The following is a 14,495-nucleotide window of genomic DNA, read 5'->3' as shown; positions in this document are numbered from 1 at the left end:
ATCTGCTAATTAAAGTACTAAGAAATCATAAATCCAACTGGTTAATCCAAGAGACAAAATAGGAAAATGAAAACTCAGCCAGATTTTAACTGATTCTATCATCAGTGTTTTGGAAAGTTTATTTCTTCCCTTTTGAGGCAGCACAAGTTTTTTTGTTTGTTTTTGTTTTTTTAAGTTGTAAATGGACACAATATCTTTATTTATTTAATTATTTATTATTATGTGGTGCTGAGGATCGAACTCAGTGCCTCACACATGCTAGGCAATCGCTCTACCACTGAGCCACAACCCCCAGCCCTGAGGCGGCAGAAGTTTAAAGATGAAATCCAAAAAGAATATTTTCAGAGTTCTTCAGCTTAAATATGCTTCTCACTCAGAACTACCACCTATTATACTCATAAAACCTGACATTACACATTGCTAAAGAGAGTTCTCACAAGAGATCATAAACCGATCTATTGCCAAGAACTATTTTGCTCCCCTAAAATTCTATGCATTAAGTTTAAAACTAAGTGAATCAACATATAAATACTTAACAATACTGCAAACCCTAAAAACTATTACTTTTCAAAAGAAAAATCACTAAACCCATTTACAAAGAAAAACAGCACATGGGCCATGTATATTTGATCTCTTTACTATAAAATAATTGGCTAATTTTGGTCACATTGTTTCAGTGATAGTAAATCAACAGGACACACCATATATTATCTTATCTGGCAGCACTTTGTTATCTGAGAGCAACATAGAACAATCAATGTAGCTCAGCCAAGAACACTTCATAGTTCATCCAAAGGAAATTACTCTTAAATTTAAAAAACAAGATCATGTTATAGATTTTTGTTCATTTCAAAACACCCTTATAATGTCATAATTTACATATCTAAGCAACTGTAGTTTATAAAACAGGCTCCTAGAAATTATTCAATAACTACAGAATACTTTTCCACTTATCCTTTTTTACAGAATAAAATTAAGGATATGACGTAGGGCCTAAAACACAGCTCTTCTGGGTTTTGCCTTGCTTACAGGCCTCTGCTTCACTGCTGTGGGCATGCAGCACCCAGTCTACAAACAGCAACACCACAACACAGGATCCCAATCTTGGTTTAACCACCAAGTTCATCACAAATTAATACCTAGGGATCTGCCCACAGTATTGCCAGGGACTCAGGTGAGACGAACTACAGAATGATTTAGCATACAGAAAAAATAAGATGAAAGACACCCCTCAACTGCCAAGTGAACAATCCTTCTCAACACTTAACTCAAATATGGTATGCTCTGTTCCAGATGGTTTTGAGAGTTGCTTCTTTCCTTTCCATCTCGTGAGTTTATATCCCAAATCACAATTCCACTCACTCACAATCATCTCTCACTCACAATTCCAATAACCACTCTACAAATTCCCAGCAGCCTCCAGCTTCATCCTCTTCCAACACCTGATAATGGTAACCAAGAGGACTCTTCCTGTGGTATTTCCCACACTGTCCAATGGCCTAAGCATGGCAAGGTTCTCAAGTGGCATCTAGGTAGACCCTGAAGCAAGGATTTACTGCTGCTAAAGGGAAAGTGTGGCTCAATCCACAGGGGGAAAAAAATCAAGCTGATAACAGGCCTGTCTCAATATTAAGATTTGTTACAAGTTTTATTTTTGTTTGCCTTTAGTACTCTCTATAAACCAACAGACCCTGGTCAACAGCAAAAGAAGGCAAATAATAATTTAAGAAAATAGAAGAGTTAATACCTTAAAATTTCCATTCATTATAAATAACTCATGGATATTTTATTTATAATATAGTTTATGGCATTTATTTTTAATTTTTTTTTAATTTCTAAGCAAGTTAAAACTAAAATTTAGACTAAATAGATTTGGTGCTAAACCATAACTTGTCACAGAATTAACCAGCAAATCCGCACCATGACTTTCACAGCTGTAAAACTGTATCTGATAACCACTCCTTTATAAAAGAGAATCCAACCTTCCACCTGGTACTTGGGCCTCTGCAGCCTTCCCTTCTCTCCATTCACACCTCACCTGACATTTCGGCTGTGGAGAACATGGGCCTGCTCCTGGGGGGCCATTTCACTCCTACTCCCTCTCCTGCTCAGCAAACCACGGTCCCCTCTCCACAAGCAGAACTGCCACCCTTGGTCTGCTTCGGGACATGCAGACAGCACCTCGTATGTGGTCACTTGTGGTCAACTCTTTACCCTAACTGGACTAACTGGACTGCACACTTGTGGTTCATCTCCAAATCCCAAGATTCAAGCATCGTGTCTGACCTAGATGTTTAGTAAAATGCTGACTCAATTCCTTAAGCTAATCATAAAAAAATCAATGTCTAATCATATCATATAAAGAAGTGGTATATGTTAACTTCCAAATAAGTACCCAAAACAAGAGAACCAGAGATGATCAAATGGAAAGGATCAGGGCTGGGAGTGTGGTTCAGTGGCAAAGCACATTCCTAGCATGTATGAGGCCCAGGATTCAATTCCCAGCATTGTAAAAACAGAAACCAAGATGCCAGAACCATCAGAGACCATATGCTGATAAGTTAAAACAAGTTTTTCCAAAGATGTTTTTTTGTTGTTGTTTTGTTTTGGTTTGGTTTGGTTTTTTTGGTACTAGGGGGGGCAGATGCTTAACCACTGAGCCACATCCCCATTTCTTTTTATTCTGAGACAGGGTCTCACTAATTTGCTTAGGGCCTCACTAAGTTATAGAGGCTGGCCTCAAACTTGTGATCCTTATGCCTTAGCCTCCCTAGTTGCTGGGATTACAGGCGTGCACCACCACACCTAGCTGCTTTTTTAAAAATGATTTTTAGTTGTTGCTTTGTTGTGCAGTAAAATTTGTTGTGTAGTTGTTACTTAGTGAGATTTCAGCATATGCTTCCTCACCTCTCTAGATGGGGAGAAAGAACAAGTAAGCTGCTGCAGGTGTGACCACATACATCATTTCTCGATCACTCCAACCTATCTACCTCTCCCACTTTAGAAAGAAGGAAATTGGGGCTGGGGATGTGGCTCAAGTGGTAGCGTGCTCGCCTGGCATGCGTGCGGCCCGGGTTCGATCCTCAGCACCACATACCAACAAAGATGTTGTGTCCGCCGAGAACTAAAAAATAAATATTAAAAATTCTTTCTCTCTCTCTCTCTCTCTCTCTCTCTCCTCTCTCTTTAAAAAAAAAAAAAAAAGAAAGAAGGAAATCAGAGATCAGAGAAACTAAACCAATGTCTCATGAGTGTGCAGTTAATAAGTGTCTGAACTGGGAGTCAGGGCAACCAACTCATCTATTTGACCAGTACTTCACCAGTTTAAAAACAAAAACCTCCGGCCTGCAAAGTCTTTGGTCCCAGGAAAACAAGGATGGTCAGTTGGCCAGATTTGGATTTAAGCCCAGTTCTGAAAAACTCAAGTGTGGTTTCCATCAACTCCATTACCATGCTATAGATAGGTGCAAACAAACTTGCCTAACCACAGGGGTACTAAACACTTCTAAAACAAAATGTGCTGGTCACACATTGAGAGTAGAAATGAACGTTACCAATTTGGCTGCTTTAAGTTTTACAAAGTTAGCTATCTTCTTCCTGGGTCCAAGGGGTATTCCCATTTCCTTCAGGTCATCAACTGTACACATAAGCTTTAAAAAGAAACAAGCACATTATTAATCATTTTAGAGGTAGACGAATTGAAATTAGAATGTGAAAATTATAAAAGACATCATCTAAAACAACCTAAGAGCCAACTTTTAAGTTAATTTGTTTTTAAATAATAGATTATTTTAAGCTATATAATCTTATCCCTGTCCACCTAAAACATCCTATTATTATTATTTTAGTTGTTGATGGGCTTTTATTTCATCTATTTTTATGTGGTGCTGACAACTGAACCCAGTGCCTCACACATGCTAGGCAAGTGCTCTACCACTGAGCCACAACCCCAGCCCCCTATTATTTTTAATAGAAAATATGTACATGTTGTACAAAATTCCAAAGTACAATCAAGCACACAATAGTCATTTCCTTCCATTCCTGCCTCAACCACCCGACTCACCTCTCAGCAACACCTGCTCATAATTTGCTTCCCTGCAGAGATATTTCATGTGCACATAGCATCTACATGTATATTTATATGTTTATGTATGTATCTTATACACACACAGCACTGAACTTTAAGAATAAAGTTTCACCAGATGTATCTAAGAGATCAGTATACCTGTGACCACCTCATTCATCCATTCACAATGCAGGTTTGCCTCTCCGCTGTGTTGATGCCCACTGACAATCAACTAATTTCTACTAGTAGGTACGGAAGGTGTTTCTAAGTTTTCACTATGTTAGCAATAGCTCTGCATCACATGTCCTCACAGATTTTTTTTTTTTTTTTTAAGTACTGGGGATTGAACTCAGGGACATTCAACCACTGAGCCACATCCCAGCCCTATTTTTTATTTTATTTTAATTTTTTTAGATGGATACAATACTTTTATTTTATTTATTTTTATATAGTACTGAGGATTGAATCCAGTGCCTCACACATGCTAGCAAGCACTCTACAACTGAGCCACAACCCCAGCCCCCTTTTGGTATTTTATTTAGAGACCGGGTCTCGCTAGTTGCTTGGTCCTCCAAGATATTCTTATGTATTTCTCTATATAACATATTTCTGGCCAGACACAGTGGAACACCTGTAATCCCAGGAGCTCTGAAGGCTGAGACAAGAGGATCACAAGTTCAAAGCCAGCCTAAGCAAAGGTGAGGTGCTAAGCAACTAAGTGAGACTCTGTCTCCAAATACAACACAAAATAGGGCTGGGTTGTGGCTCAGTGGTTGAGTGTCCCTGAGTTCAATCCCTGGTATGCAAAAAGACGAAAAGGAAATATGTTTAGCAGTAAAATTCCCAGGGAAAAGGATATTTTAAAAGGTGTTTATTTCAGAGCTGGGTGCAGTGGCACATGCTTGGCTGTAACCCCAAATACTTGGGAGGCTGAGATGGGAGGATACTTGAACCCAAGAGTTGGATACCAGCCTGGACAACACAGTGAGACCATGTCAAAAAACAATTAATTAATTAATTAAAAGATGTTGTAGGGCTGGAGTTGTGGCTCAGTGGTAGAGCACTTGCCTAGCATGTGTAAGGCACTGGGTTCAATCCTTAGCACCACAGAAAAAAATAAAGTTATTTTTAAAAAAAACAGATGTTGCAAAATTGACCTCCATAGAGGCTGTACCAGTTTACATGCTCACCAATAATAAATAATAGTACCTACTTTTCCCTATCCTGGCATATTATCCAATCTATTTTTGTCAAACTCAGAAGTTAAAAAAAAAAAAAAAAGAACTGCACTTTTAATTTGCATTTCTCTTCTGAGTATTCATATGGTATGAAGTCATTGGTCTACAAATCACTTTTATATCCTTTGTCTGAACTATTACTTTCTTACCAATAGTTTTGCAGAAGCTTTGAATACTAAAGTCCGCTATTTGTAATGTGTGCTCCATCTATGTTTCCCCGTCCATCATTAGCCTGCAATGTAACTTATGGTACCTACTGCGTTGCACTTCTTTTTCTTTTATGATTTCTCGATTTTGTGTCATACTTAGAAAAGCTTTCACAGGTACTATTCATTAATAATTCCTGTTCTTTTGAATTTTTTAAACATTTAAACATTAAACATTTATTCCTGCCTCATCAGGAATAAATTTTGACATAAGCAATATTCTAAATCATTCTTAGTTTTCAATCTTACACATAGAAAAAATAATTTTTAAAAAAATGAATTCAATTAACATCAGTACCAGAGATTCCATATCAATCTTTTCCTTCTCAAAAGTATTAACATATTCAGAGAGGCTAAGTGCTTCCAGAGTTTCTTGCAAAGTTAGGACTTCTTCATTTTCAACATCAAGGTCACATGAATCATCCAAAGCCAGCTTTGACTCTTCGTGCATCTTAATAAAAAAAAAAAAAAAAAAAGGAGGAAACATTACAAAGCTCAGAAAAACTCCCATAAAATGTCTTCTGATTTATAGAAAATCTTTAAAAAATTCTGCCCTATAGACAAATCAAAATTTTAGGTAGTCTGCCACCCAATGCTTGAATGTTTCAAAACATATATAAACTTATCAATCACTCACATTCCTATTTTCTATAATTTTCTTTGTATTTTTAAAAACCATAAACTTTCACATTTACACTTATAATCCATAAGGAAAAGAGAAATGTTTAAAATGAGTCACACGACTCCATTATACTTCTTAACCTTTTGATAAATAAAAAGTTTCAGAAAAAATTTCAGTTCCAGCTCTAAACCTAATGCTAACAGGGTCAGGTGCAGACATACCTGCTTGTCCTGCAAATGGGGCTGCTTCACAACTCCATTAGCAACAGCGGGAGGTCCCGGAGACTTGGAGAAATTCAAATCTTTTTGATTAGATAGGATATCAAACAATATTAAAGAACCTAAGAAAAAGAAGTATTTTGCTTTATAATGTACTTTCTGGGTGTTTTTATAATACTAAACAAATTCTCCTTTCTTTCAAAGTCCCTAGGCAGAAGTCCTCCGAAAATTACACGTAAATTAAGATCTGATAATCAACATTCTTCTTCTACCGAACAGCAGAATAAGTTAAAATATATGGCAGTCCTATGAATCATGTGAAGAAAAAAAGGCAGACTGTAAGCTCAAAGCATTCATTTCTGCCCTTTATAAAAGTTAAGATGTATAATTCTGAGTTCCATACTAAAGATGTTATCCACAATAAAAGAACTAACAACTTAAACATCACATTTATAAGGTGTGTATTTAACAGCTTTACCTAAACTGTGTCCAGCAACAGAGACTCTTCCTTTGAAATCTGGATTCCGACTCATGAAGAGTGCATAGAGACGATTTATTTCCACTCCCACTTTCTCCACAATTGTTTGACAGTAGGTGGGGCTATTATAAAATAAAATATCTAGCAAGGTCTCATTGGTAAAGTGACGAAAACGACCAATACTTGGCAAAGTGATTTTCTTGATATTCCTGTTTAAAAACAAAAAAAAGTCAGTACCTTCAATCTAAGGGTTTTTAAAAGTTTTAATTTCTTATTTCTGAAAAAATAGAGTAAAAACGTTTAACTGATTAGTACATTATTAATTAATTATCAGTGAAGTTCATGAACATCCACTGAGAAAGAAAATGCCCTCATAAAACCTAACACTAACAGAATGCTGTTTGTACAATTGGTTTTATTAAAACCATGTGCACTAAAACATTATTTTAAACATTTATTTAAAATCCAGATGCTATTAACCTCTGTGCCAGCATTAATATAGCCTGTATTTGTGGCTCTCAAATGGGCATATTCAAAATTGAGTGGGGTGTTTGTTGAATTTATCACAGTTCCTGGTGAGCATTGCTACCACTGAGTAGCATTCAGACAAGAGATGCTAAGTGGTCTACAATGTAACACAGTTGTGCCACAAAGAACTGCACTACTGTCAAGAGTATTCTCCATTGAGAAACAATAAGTCTACATCAGAGGTTCCCAGCCATAGGTGACTTTACCCCCCAAGGACATGGAAGTTTCTGGAGATATTTTTGGTTGTCACATGGTGAGGGAAAGACACACTACCATTATTTAGCCAGGGATGCTGCTAAGCATCCTAAAATGTACAGGACAGCACCCTGTCTAAACCACCATATACTAGTATTTCATAAAAATCATCTTAGGGTCCAGTGAGATAGCTCAGTGGTAGAGCATGTGCTTAACACACCTGAGGAATGGGTTCAATGTCCAGGTCCAAAAATGATTATCAAAACCAGCTAAATTTCTTAGATTCACTTAAACACACAGAGAAAAATGGTATATAAATGGTACAGCCAGTAATCACATGTCAGAGGAAGTATGTAATTAAAAAAAAAAAAAAGAAACATTTGTTGAAGTCATAATAAACTACTTCATATTACTATTTAAATTTTGAATCTAGGTTTAACTAATCTGAAAAATAAGATGAAAATCTACAAACCTGTCAACACCCGTTGCATCCCCACCCAAGGCACTGTGCCAGTGAACTGGGAGGAACTCCACTCGGCTGACTTTCCCCTCATCTAAAGATTTCTTGAAATGTGTCTGCAGCAATTTGAGAGAAACCACCCTAAAATCATCCACTTAAAACAAACAAACAAACAAACAAAAAAAAAACACATAAAATTAAATTGATTAATTTTGAGACAGATCTTGCTAAATTGCTTAGGGCCTTGCTAAATTTCTGGGGCTAACCTTAAGATTGTGATCTCCTGCCTCAACCTTCCAGATTGCCAGGTATACAAACATGCACAGGAAAGTAGTTATAGCACAAAGAATGGTACTTCAAAAGAATTTGTATCATTTTGTATTTGTTCAATTCAAAATAAGAGAATATTTGCTTTTACTCCTCTCTAGCCATTGATTATGTTGTCAAATTTGAATTTTTGTCTATTAATGTCATCAGCATAATTTTAATTGCATTTATTATGAACCAGTATTTTTTCAAATGGTCAGGAGCCACTTGCCATTGGATTTTTGTTTTGAGAAGAGTTTTGACCTTGACATAGCTGTTGCTACCTTTTGCAGGCAAGCATCCCTCCTACCACAACTTCCTGAGTGCTGGAACTATATGTGGGCACCACTGAACCCAGCCCCCTTTTTATATTGTAGTAAATCCTTTGGTAGCTCTTGCAGGACATTTTTTCTATGGGACTGTTCTTAACTTTTTTCTCTCTCCTGTTTTTATATATCAATGCTACTAAAAGTTTGCCTGGTTTATAATTTGCAAATTATTTTCCCAGATCATTTTTCTTTATGCTTTTTGTTGTTGTTGTTGTTGTAGGTGGACACAATACTTTATTTCATTTTTCATGTGGTGCTGAGGTACAAACCCAGTGCCTCACATGTGCTAGGCGATCACTCTACTACTGAGCCACAACCCCAGCCCCTCTTTATACTTTTTCTGTGCCATTTTTGTTTCCTTGCTGTTTTATTATGTAGTGCTGGGAATCAAACCCCAGGTTTCTGTATCCCCAGCCCTATGTTTTATTTTAATATTTGATAGGACTCACTCACATTCTTGCTACTCTGTAAGATTTTCTTTTCTTTTTTAGTATAATATATGTGATTGTGTGTGTTTATTAATGTTGTGCTGAGTGTCAAACCCAGTGCCTCACACTCGCTGGGCAAGTTCTCTTACCACTGAGCCACAAGGCCATCTGTAAGATTTTCTTTTTTCTTTTTGCTTCCAAATATAAAATTTTATTTTATAAAATAAAACTTTGTATACTTTTAATAATCTAATGATATAACTGGCATCTTCATAATATTGAGTCTTATTCAATAGCATGAATTTTCTATTCATTCAATATAGTTTCCCTTAAGAATGTTTTAAACTTTTCCACATAAGTTTCCTTAAAAGAAATGTCATTAAGCAAAATGTAAATGAAATTTTACATCATTTTCTTCCCAATTCTTACATAAGATAAGGTTAATTATTTTATTATGTTGATATATAACAGTAACACTTCCAGTATTAAATTATTTCATGAAAATTGCCTTTTAGAAAATATTATATACTCTCATTCACATACCGTTTTCTTGAAAAGGTGCATTATAGTCACTTTCCTCTACCTAAAATTCAATGTGTTTTATTATTTTGTTTTTTAGAGTTCAAAGAGCTTTTATTTCAGTTTTTGTTGTTTAGGGCATTGAAATCATTAAAGGGAAAAGTTTAAAAAAAAATTAAATTGATTAAATTGTCTTACCTTTGAAGCTAGTTAACAATTATATCAAATGTCAGCATTTACAAATAAAATTTTTTTAAATGATGACAAAATTAGGAAAAAATAGCCAACCTTTAGGAAGCTCTTTTAACTTTTCATTGTTTTAGAGGAATGTATAAATGCCTAAAAAAACTTAGTTTAAATGCCTCTACTAGGGGGAAGCATGGCACAATGGGTTAAGACCAAAAGACTAGAATCAAAACTACCTGCTGTGGGGTCCTGGAGCCAATACCTGTTATTGACTATGACACAAAGGAACTGAACTTACCCTTGGGCCTTAAGTTCTCCACCTAACAGTGGGGGATAACAATAATAGCGCCTACACCCCACCATTGTATCTGTGAGGGTTAAATGACACACTACATACAAGGTACTTGGCACATATCAGGTATTCAGTAAATATAAACTATTAGTATACAGATATAAAAATGAACCTTCAAAAATTTTAAGTCATCCAGGCAGATTTATGAGTTCATTAAGCAACTTTTCACAACTGTCTCCCTATAAATCAGTTCAGTGCAAAGGTGCTCAAAGTTGCTGGAAGTACTCAGTCAGAGGCTGCCTGTCAGAAAGGCTAAATTACTTCCAAGATCCCTTTTAATTCTTTAGAACTCAGGATTCTATGAGTTATTTATATGGTAAGAGAAAATCAAGTACAAATTAGTATTTCCCACTGATCATATAAATATTTACCACTCTTTAGCAAGTGGCCAGGAACTAAAAATGAAACTTAAAAGCTCTTCTATTAGTTCCCAGATCATTATATGAAATAAACTATGACTAACACTTACCACATTCAACAATGCTTCTAAAGCGCAAGTCACACACAGGTCCAATACCATGTACCATGAATACCAAATGGTCAATCTGAGGCATTTCCCCTGTTTAAAAATAAAAATATATACATACATACATAAAAACTGGGAATTGTTTGGGTTTTCTTTTTTCTAATATTTACTTTTAGTTGTAGTTGGACACAATACCTTTATTTTGTTTTTTTTATTTTTATGTGGTGCTGAGGATCGAACCCAGGTCCTCGCATATGCTAGGCGAGCGCTCTACCGCTGAGCCCCAGCCCCAGCCCCAGCCCCTGTTTGGGTTTTCTTAATAGCAAAATTCTTGATATCCCTTTTGTCATCATAAACTGGCCAAAGAAATTCATGACTCTTCCAAGTAAATAAGACTTGTTATCCTCTATCAAATCAGAGCAATTTGTCCATCTTGGCACATTAACAGGACACTAGACTGATATGGGGAGGAAGCAGACTACCTGTTCCGAAAGGCTATCTATCAATATATGGTAACCAGCAGTTTCGTACACATGGAGGCTCCATAATGTTGTGATCATTTCAGAATTCCTCAGGGCAGGGGGTATAGTTCAGTGGTAAAGTATATGCTTGTACATACAAGGCCCGGCATTCAATCCCAGCACTAGCAAAGAAAATAAAAATAAAATACACCTCCCCAGAACACTAAACCCCACCTTGAGAAGCAAACTATCAATATGAAACTTTAAGGGGCTGGCAACATAGCTTAGCAGTACAGCACTCTCCTAGCATTCACAAGTCCCTGGTTTCAATCCTACTACATAAAATCAGTATTAATACTTTCAAAACTTTCCCCAGAACTCTATACCTTGATTCACAAGTACTATAGGAACATTTCCAAATCAAATCTTTTTTTCACTCAGATTTAATAATACCCATTTATTTTATAATTTTATTAGACAAAAATGAAATATGTGTAATTATCAAAATAAAACCCACACTTCTTAGGGGAAACCAAAGCACATACACTAGGGCAGGGGTTGGCAAACTACGGTCTACAGGCCAAATCTTGCCCACTATCTGTTTTTGAAAATAAAGGTTTCCTGGAACACAGCTATGTCCATTTGTCTAAATACATTCTAGAAACACTTTCAAACTAAGCTGAGTGGTGGCAAGAGTCCACATGACCTGCAAAGCCTAAAAGTTTGCCATGCTAGAGTAACATGATGTATGAAAATGTATGAAAGCACAACCCCAAAATCTTAGTTCCAACCAGCAAAAATGATTCTTCACAATACATATTTAGAATCTATATTATGTAGTGTGCAAATATTCAACAGAATTCCAAATTTATTTATTTACTTATTTATCTTGGTACTGGGGATTGAACCCAGGGGTTAGCACTGAACTTCATTCCCAGCCCTTTTTATTTTAAGACAAGGTCTCCCTATTTGAACTTGTGATCTTCCAATCTTCCTTCCTTGGCCTCCTAAGTCACTGGGATTACAGATCTGAGTCACCATGCCCAACTATTTATTTATTTTTATTTTTAAAAAATTTTTTGGTACTAGGGATTAAACCTGGGGTGCTTTACTACTGAGTAATATCCTGAATCCTTTTTTTTTTTTTTTTGAGAAAGGGTCTCACTAAGTTGCTGAGAATCTTGTTGAAGTTGGCTTCAAACTTGCAATCTTCCTGCCTCAGTCTTCCTCAGTCACTGAGATTACAGATGTACATCATTGTGCCAGAATTATAAATTTAAAAATAAAGATATAAAAGTATTAAATAAGAAAGATATGTGTGAAATTGGCTGATTTCTGCATGCTATAGTAGATAATCCTAATAAGTATTTCTTCTTTTATCTTTCTGAAGAATGATGTTCCAATAGAGATGACTAAAAAAGACTCCACTCCTAACAAACTATACACACCATCAGGAATCTCATCAAGGTTGTCGTCAATCCCACGTTTTACAACCCTGGGCCTTGTCTGTCCATCCTGTGTGGTCCCCCACTCGTCGGGCACTGAAGAAGGCTGGAACTGAACAATAACCTTCAAGATACAATAGGATTATGACAAAGCTCAATGGCACATTCTTTTCCAATGCAGGCTAAGCAATGTATTTTAATACATAGAAAATATGCCTCATAGTAAGACAGCTTATAATCTAGTTGCAGTATTAAATGGCAAGATTCCCAATTAATTTACGAATTCAGTCTCAACTACAAAAACTTAAACCGACCACTTTTCAGGAAGAAATCTATCATTAAGTCAACTGATTAAATTCAGCCCTGTGCCGTACAGAAATTTCTCTTTCAAAAAAAAGAAAAAAGAACATACAGATAATTTTATGTAAGTCTGTGTTCATGTAAAAAAACAAAAAGTAGGAGGTTCTCATTTTTCACTTGATACTATTTTATACTGTTTAAATTTATTGTGAACATATGAATTTTTTATTTACACCGGTATCAATAAGGACTAGAAAAGTGTTTAGGATGACTTACTTTTCTTTTATATTTTTCTTTAAAAATAAATGAATAAAAAGTCTATGTTCTCAGAAGCTACCATATGCCAAGCCCTGTTCTAGATGCTTTGCATAAATTATTTCATCTAAAAATTTATGTGGAATAACATTACTGGAGGCAAGGACCTGGGGATCAGAGAAATTAAATGTGGTAAATCAAAGTATGAAAACACTACTAATCAATTATTTTTGAAAACAAGAAAAGTTTATGGAGACAATAAAAAAAAGAAAAAGAAAGCATACTTTTTTTTTTTTTTTTTTTTTTACTTGAAAGGTTAAAACAAACCATCAAGGGCAGATAAGCACATTATGGCCCCCAGGATAAAAAAGTTCCACTGAAAAATCACACCCATACAGCAAAGTAATGATTAAAATGAACCTCACACTCTAATCAACATTACCTTTGGATTGTGCATAACAATGGTCTCTCCACTTGGAAACTCTAATCTGCGGTGCCACTGATTTGTGGTTACAGCTTTTTTATATTCTGCCTACGATAAAGTAAAAAACATATAATCCAGTATGACAAATCTGTATCACGTCAAGAGTGTGGGGCACAAGGAAAACCAGGATTGTGACAAAAATAGCAGCTCTGACTTATTGTAACCCTACTTTTTAATTACTTTATATATAATTACCTCATTTAAGTAATTACTCTCAATCATTTCTAAATATTATTGTCCCCACTGTGTAGAAAGGAAAACCAAGGTTTTGGACAGTGAATTAGTTTCTGAAGTTTCAAACACAAAGTACCACAAATTGGGCAGCTTAAAACAAAATTTCTGGAGGCTAGCGGTCCAAAAATCAAGGTGTTAGGAGGGCTCTGGTCCCTCTGAAACCAGTAAAGAAATCCCCCTTGCCTCTTCTCAGTTTCTGGTGGTTGCCTGCAACCTTTGGCATTTCTGGCTTGCAATGATCTCCAATCTAAGCCTCCATCATCATGTGGCATGCCCCCCTCTGTCTTAACATGGCTGTCTTTTTATGAAGACACCAGACTGCTCAGAGGTCTGCCCTACTCATGTATGATCTCATCTTAACTAATTACATTTGCAGTGACACTATTTCAAATTAAGCTCATGTTCTGAGGTACTGGTGGTTAGAACTTCAACATATGATTTGGGGACAAAAAGGGAAGGGAACACTATTCAACACATAACAGGCAGTTTATGCACTGCACACAGTTACATAAGATCATATAATCAAGTGAGTGTGGTAGTGCACACTTACAATCTCAGCAACTTAGGAGGCTGAGACAGGAGGATCCAAGTTCAAGGCCAGCCTCAGCAACTTAATGAGACCCTAAGCAACTTAGTGACACTCTGTCACAAAATAATAAATAAATAGATAGATAGATAAATAGATAAATAAAGGGTTGGGGATATAGCTCAGTGGTAAA

At 36.0% G+C, this 14,495-nt stretch overlaps 1 protein-coding gene across 6 annotated transcripts in view; it reads right to left on the bottom strand.

The window, feature by feature from the left end:
- Positions 1–14,495, bottom strand: part of SEC23IP (SEC23 interacting protein) — a 48,215-nt gene that overhangs the window by 19,901 nt on the left and 13,819 nt on the right. For 5 of the 6 annotated variants that reach the window (XR_014019046.1, XM_081268604.1, XM_081268605.1 and 2 more), the window contains 8 exons: positions 13,501–13,590; positions 12,507–12,627; positions 10,601–10,690; positions 8,024–8,165; positions 6,829–7,037; positions 6,354–6,472; positions 5,809–5,961; positions 3,555–3,650 (listed from right to left, as the gene is read on the bottom strand). Coding sequence is in view for 5 of the 6 variants with exons in the window: in XM_081268604.1 (XP_081124730.1) it covers positions 3,555–3,650; positions 5,809–5,961; positions 6,354–6,472; positions 6,829–7,037; positions 8,024–8,165; positions 10,601–10,690; positions 12,507–12,627; positions 13,501–13,590 (1,020 nt within the window). In the remaining variant the exon portion in view is untranslated. The remainder of the gene's footprint in view (positions 1–3,554; positions 3,651–5,808; positions 5,962–6,353; positions 6,473–6,828; positions 7,038–8,023; positions 8,166–10,600; positions 10,691–12,506; positions 12,628–13,500; positions 13,591–14,495) is intronic. The other variant, XM_081268606.1, reaches the window with a different exon arrangement.

This window comes from Spermophilus citellus (genome assembly GCF_964194105.1).
Source record: "Spermophilus citellus genome assembly, chromosome: 15".
NCBI classification, from domain to species: domain Eukaryota; kingdom Metazoa; phylum Chordata; class Mammalia; order Rodentia; family Sciuridae; genus Spermophilus; species Spermophilus citellus.
This window is presented reverse-complemented; position numbering and strand designations above follow the sequence as displayed.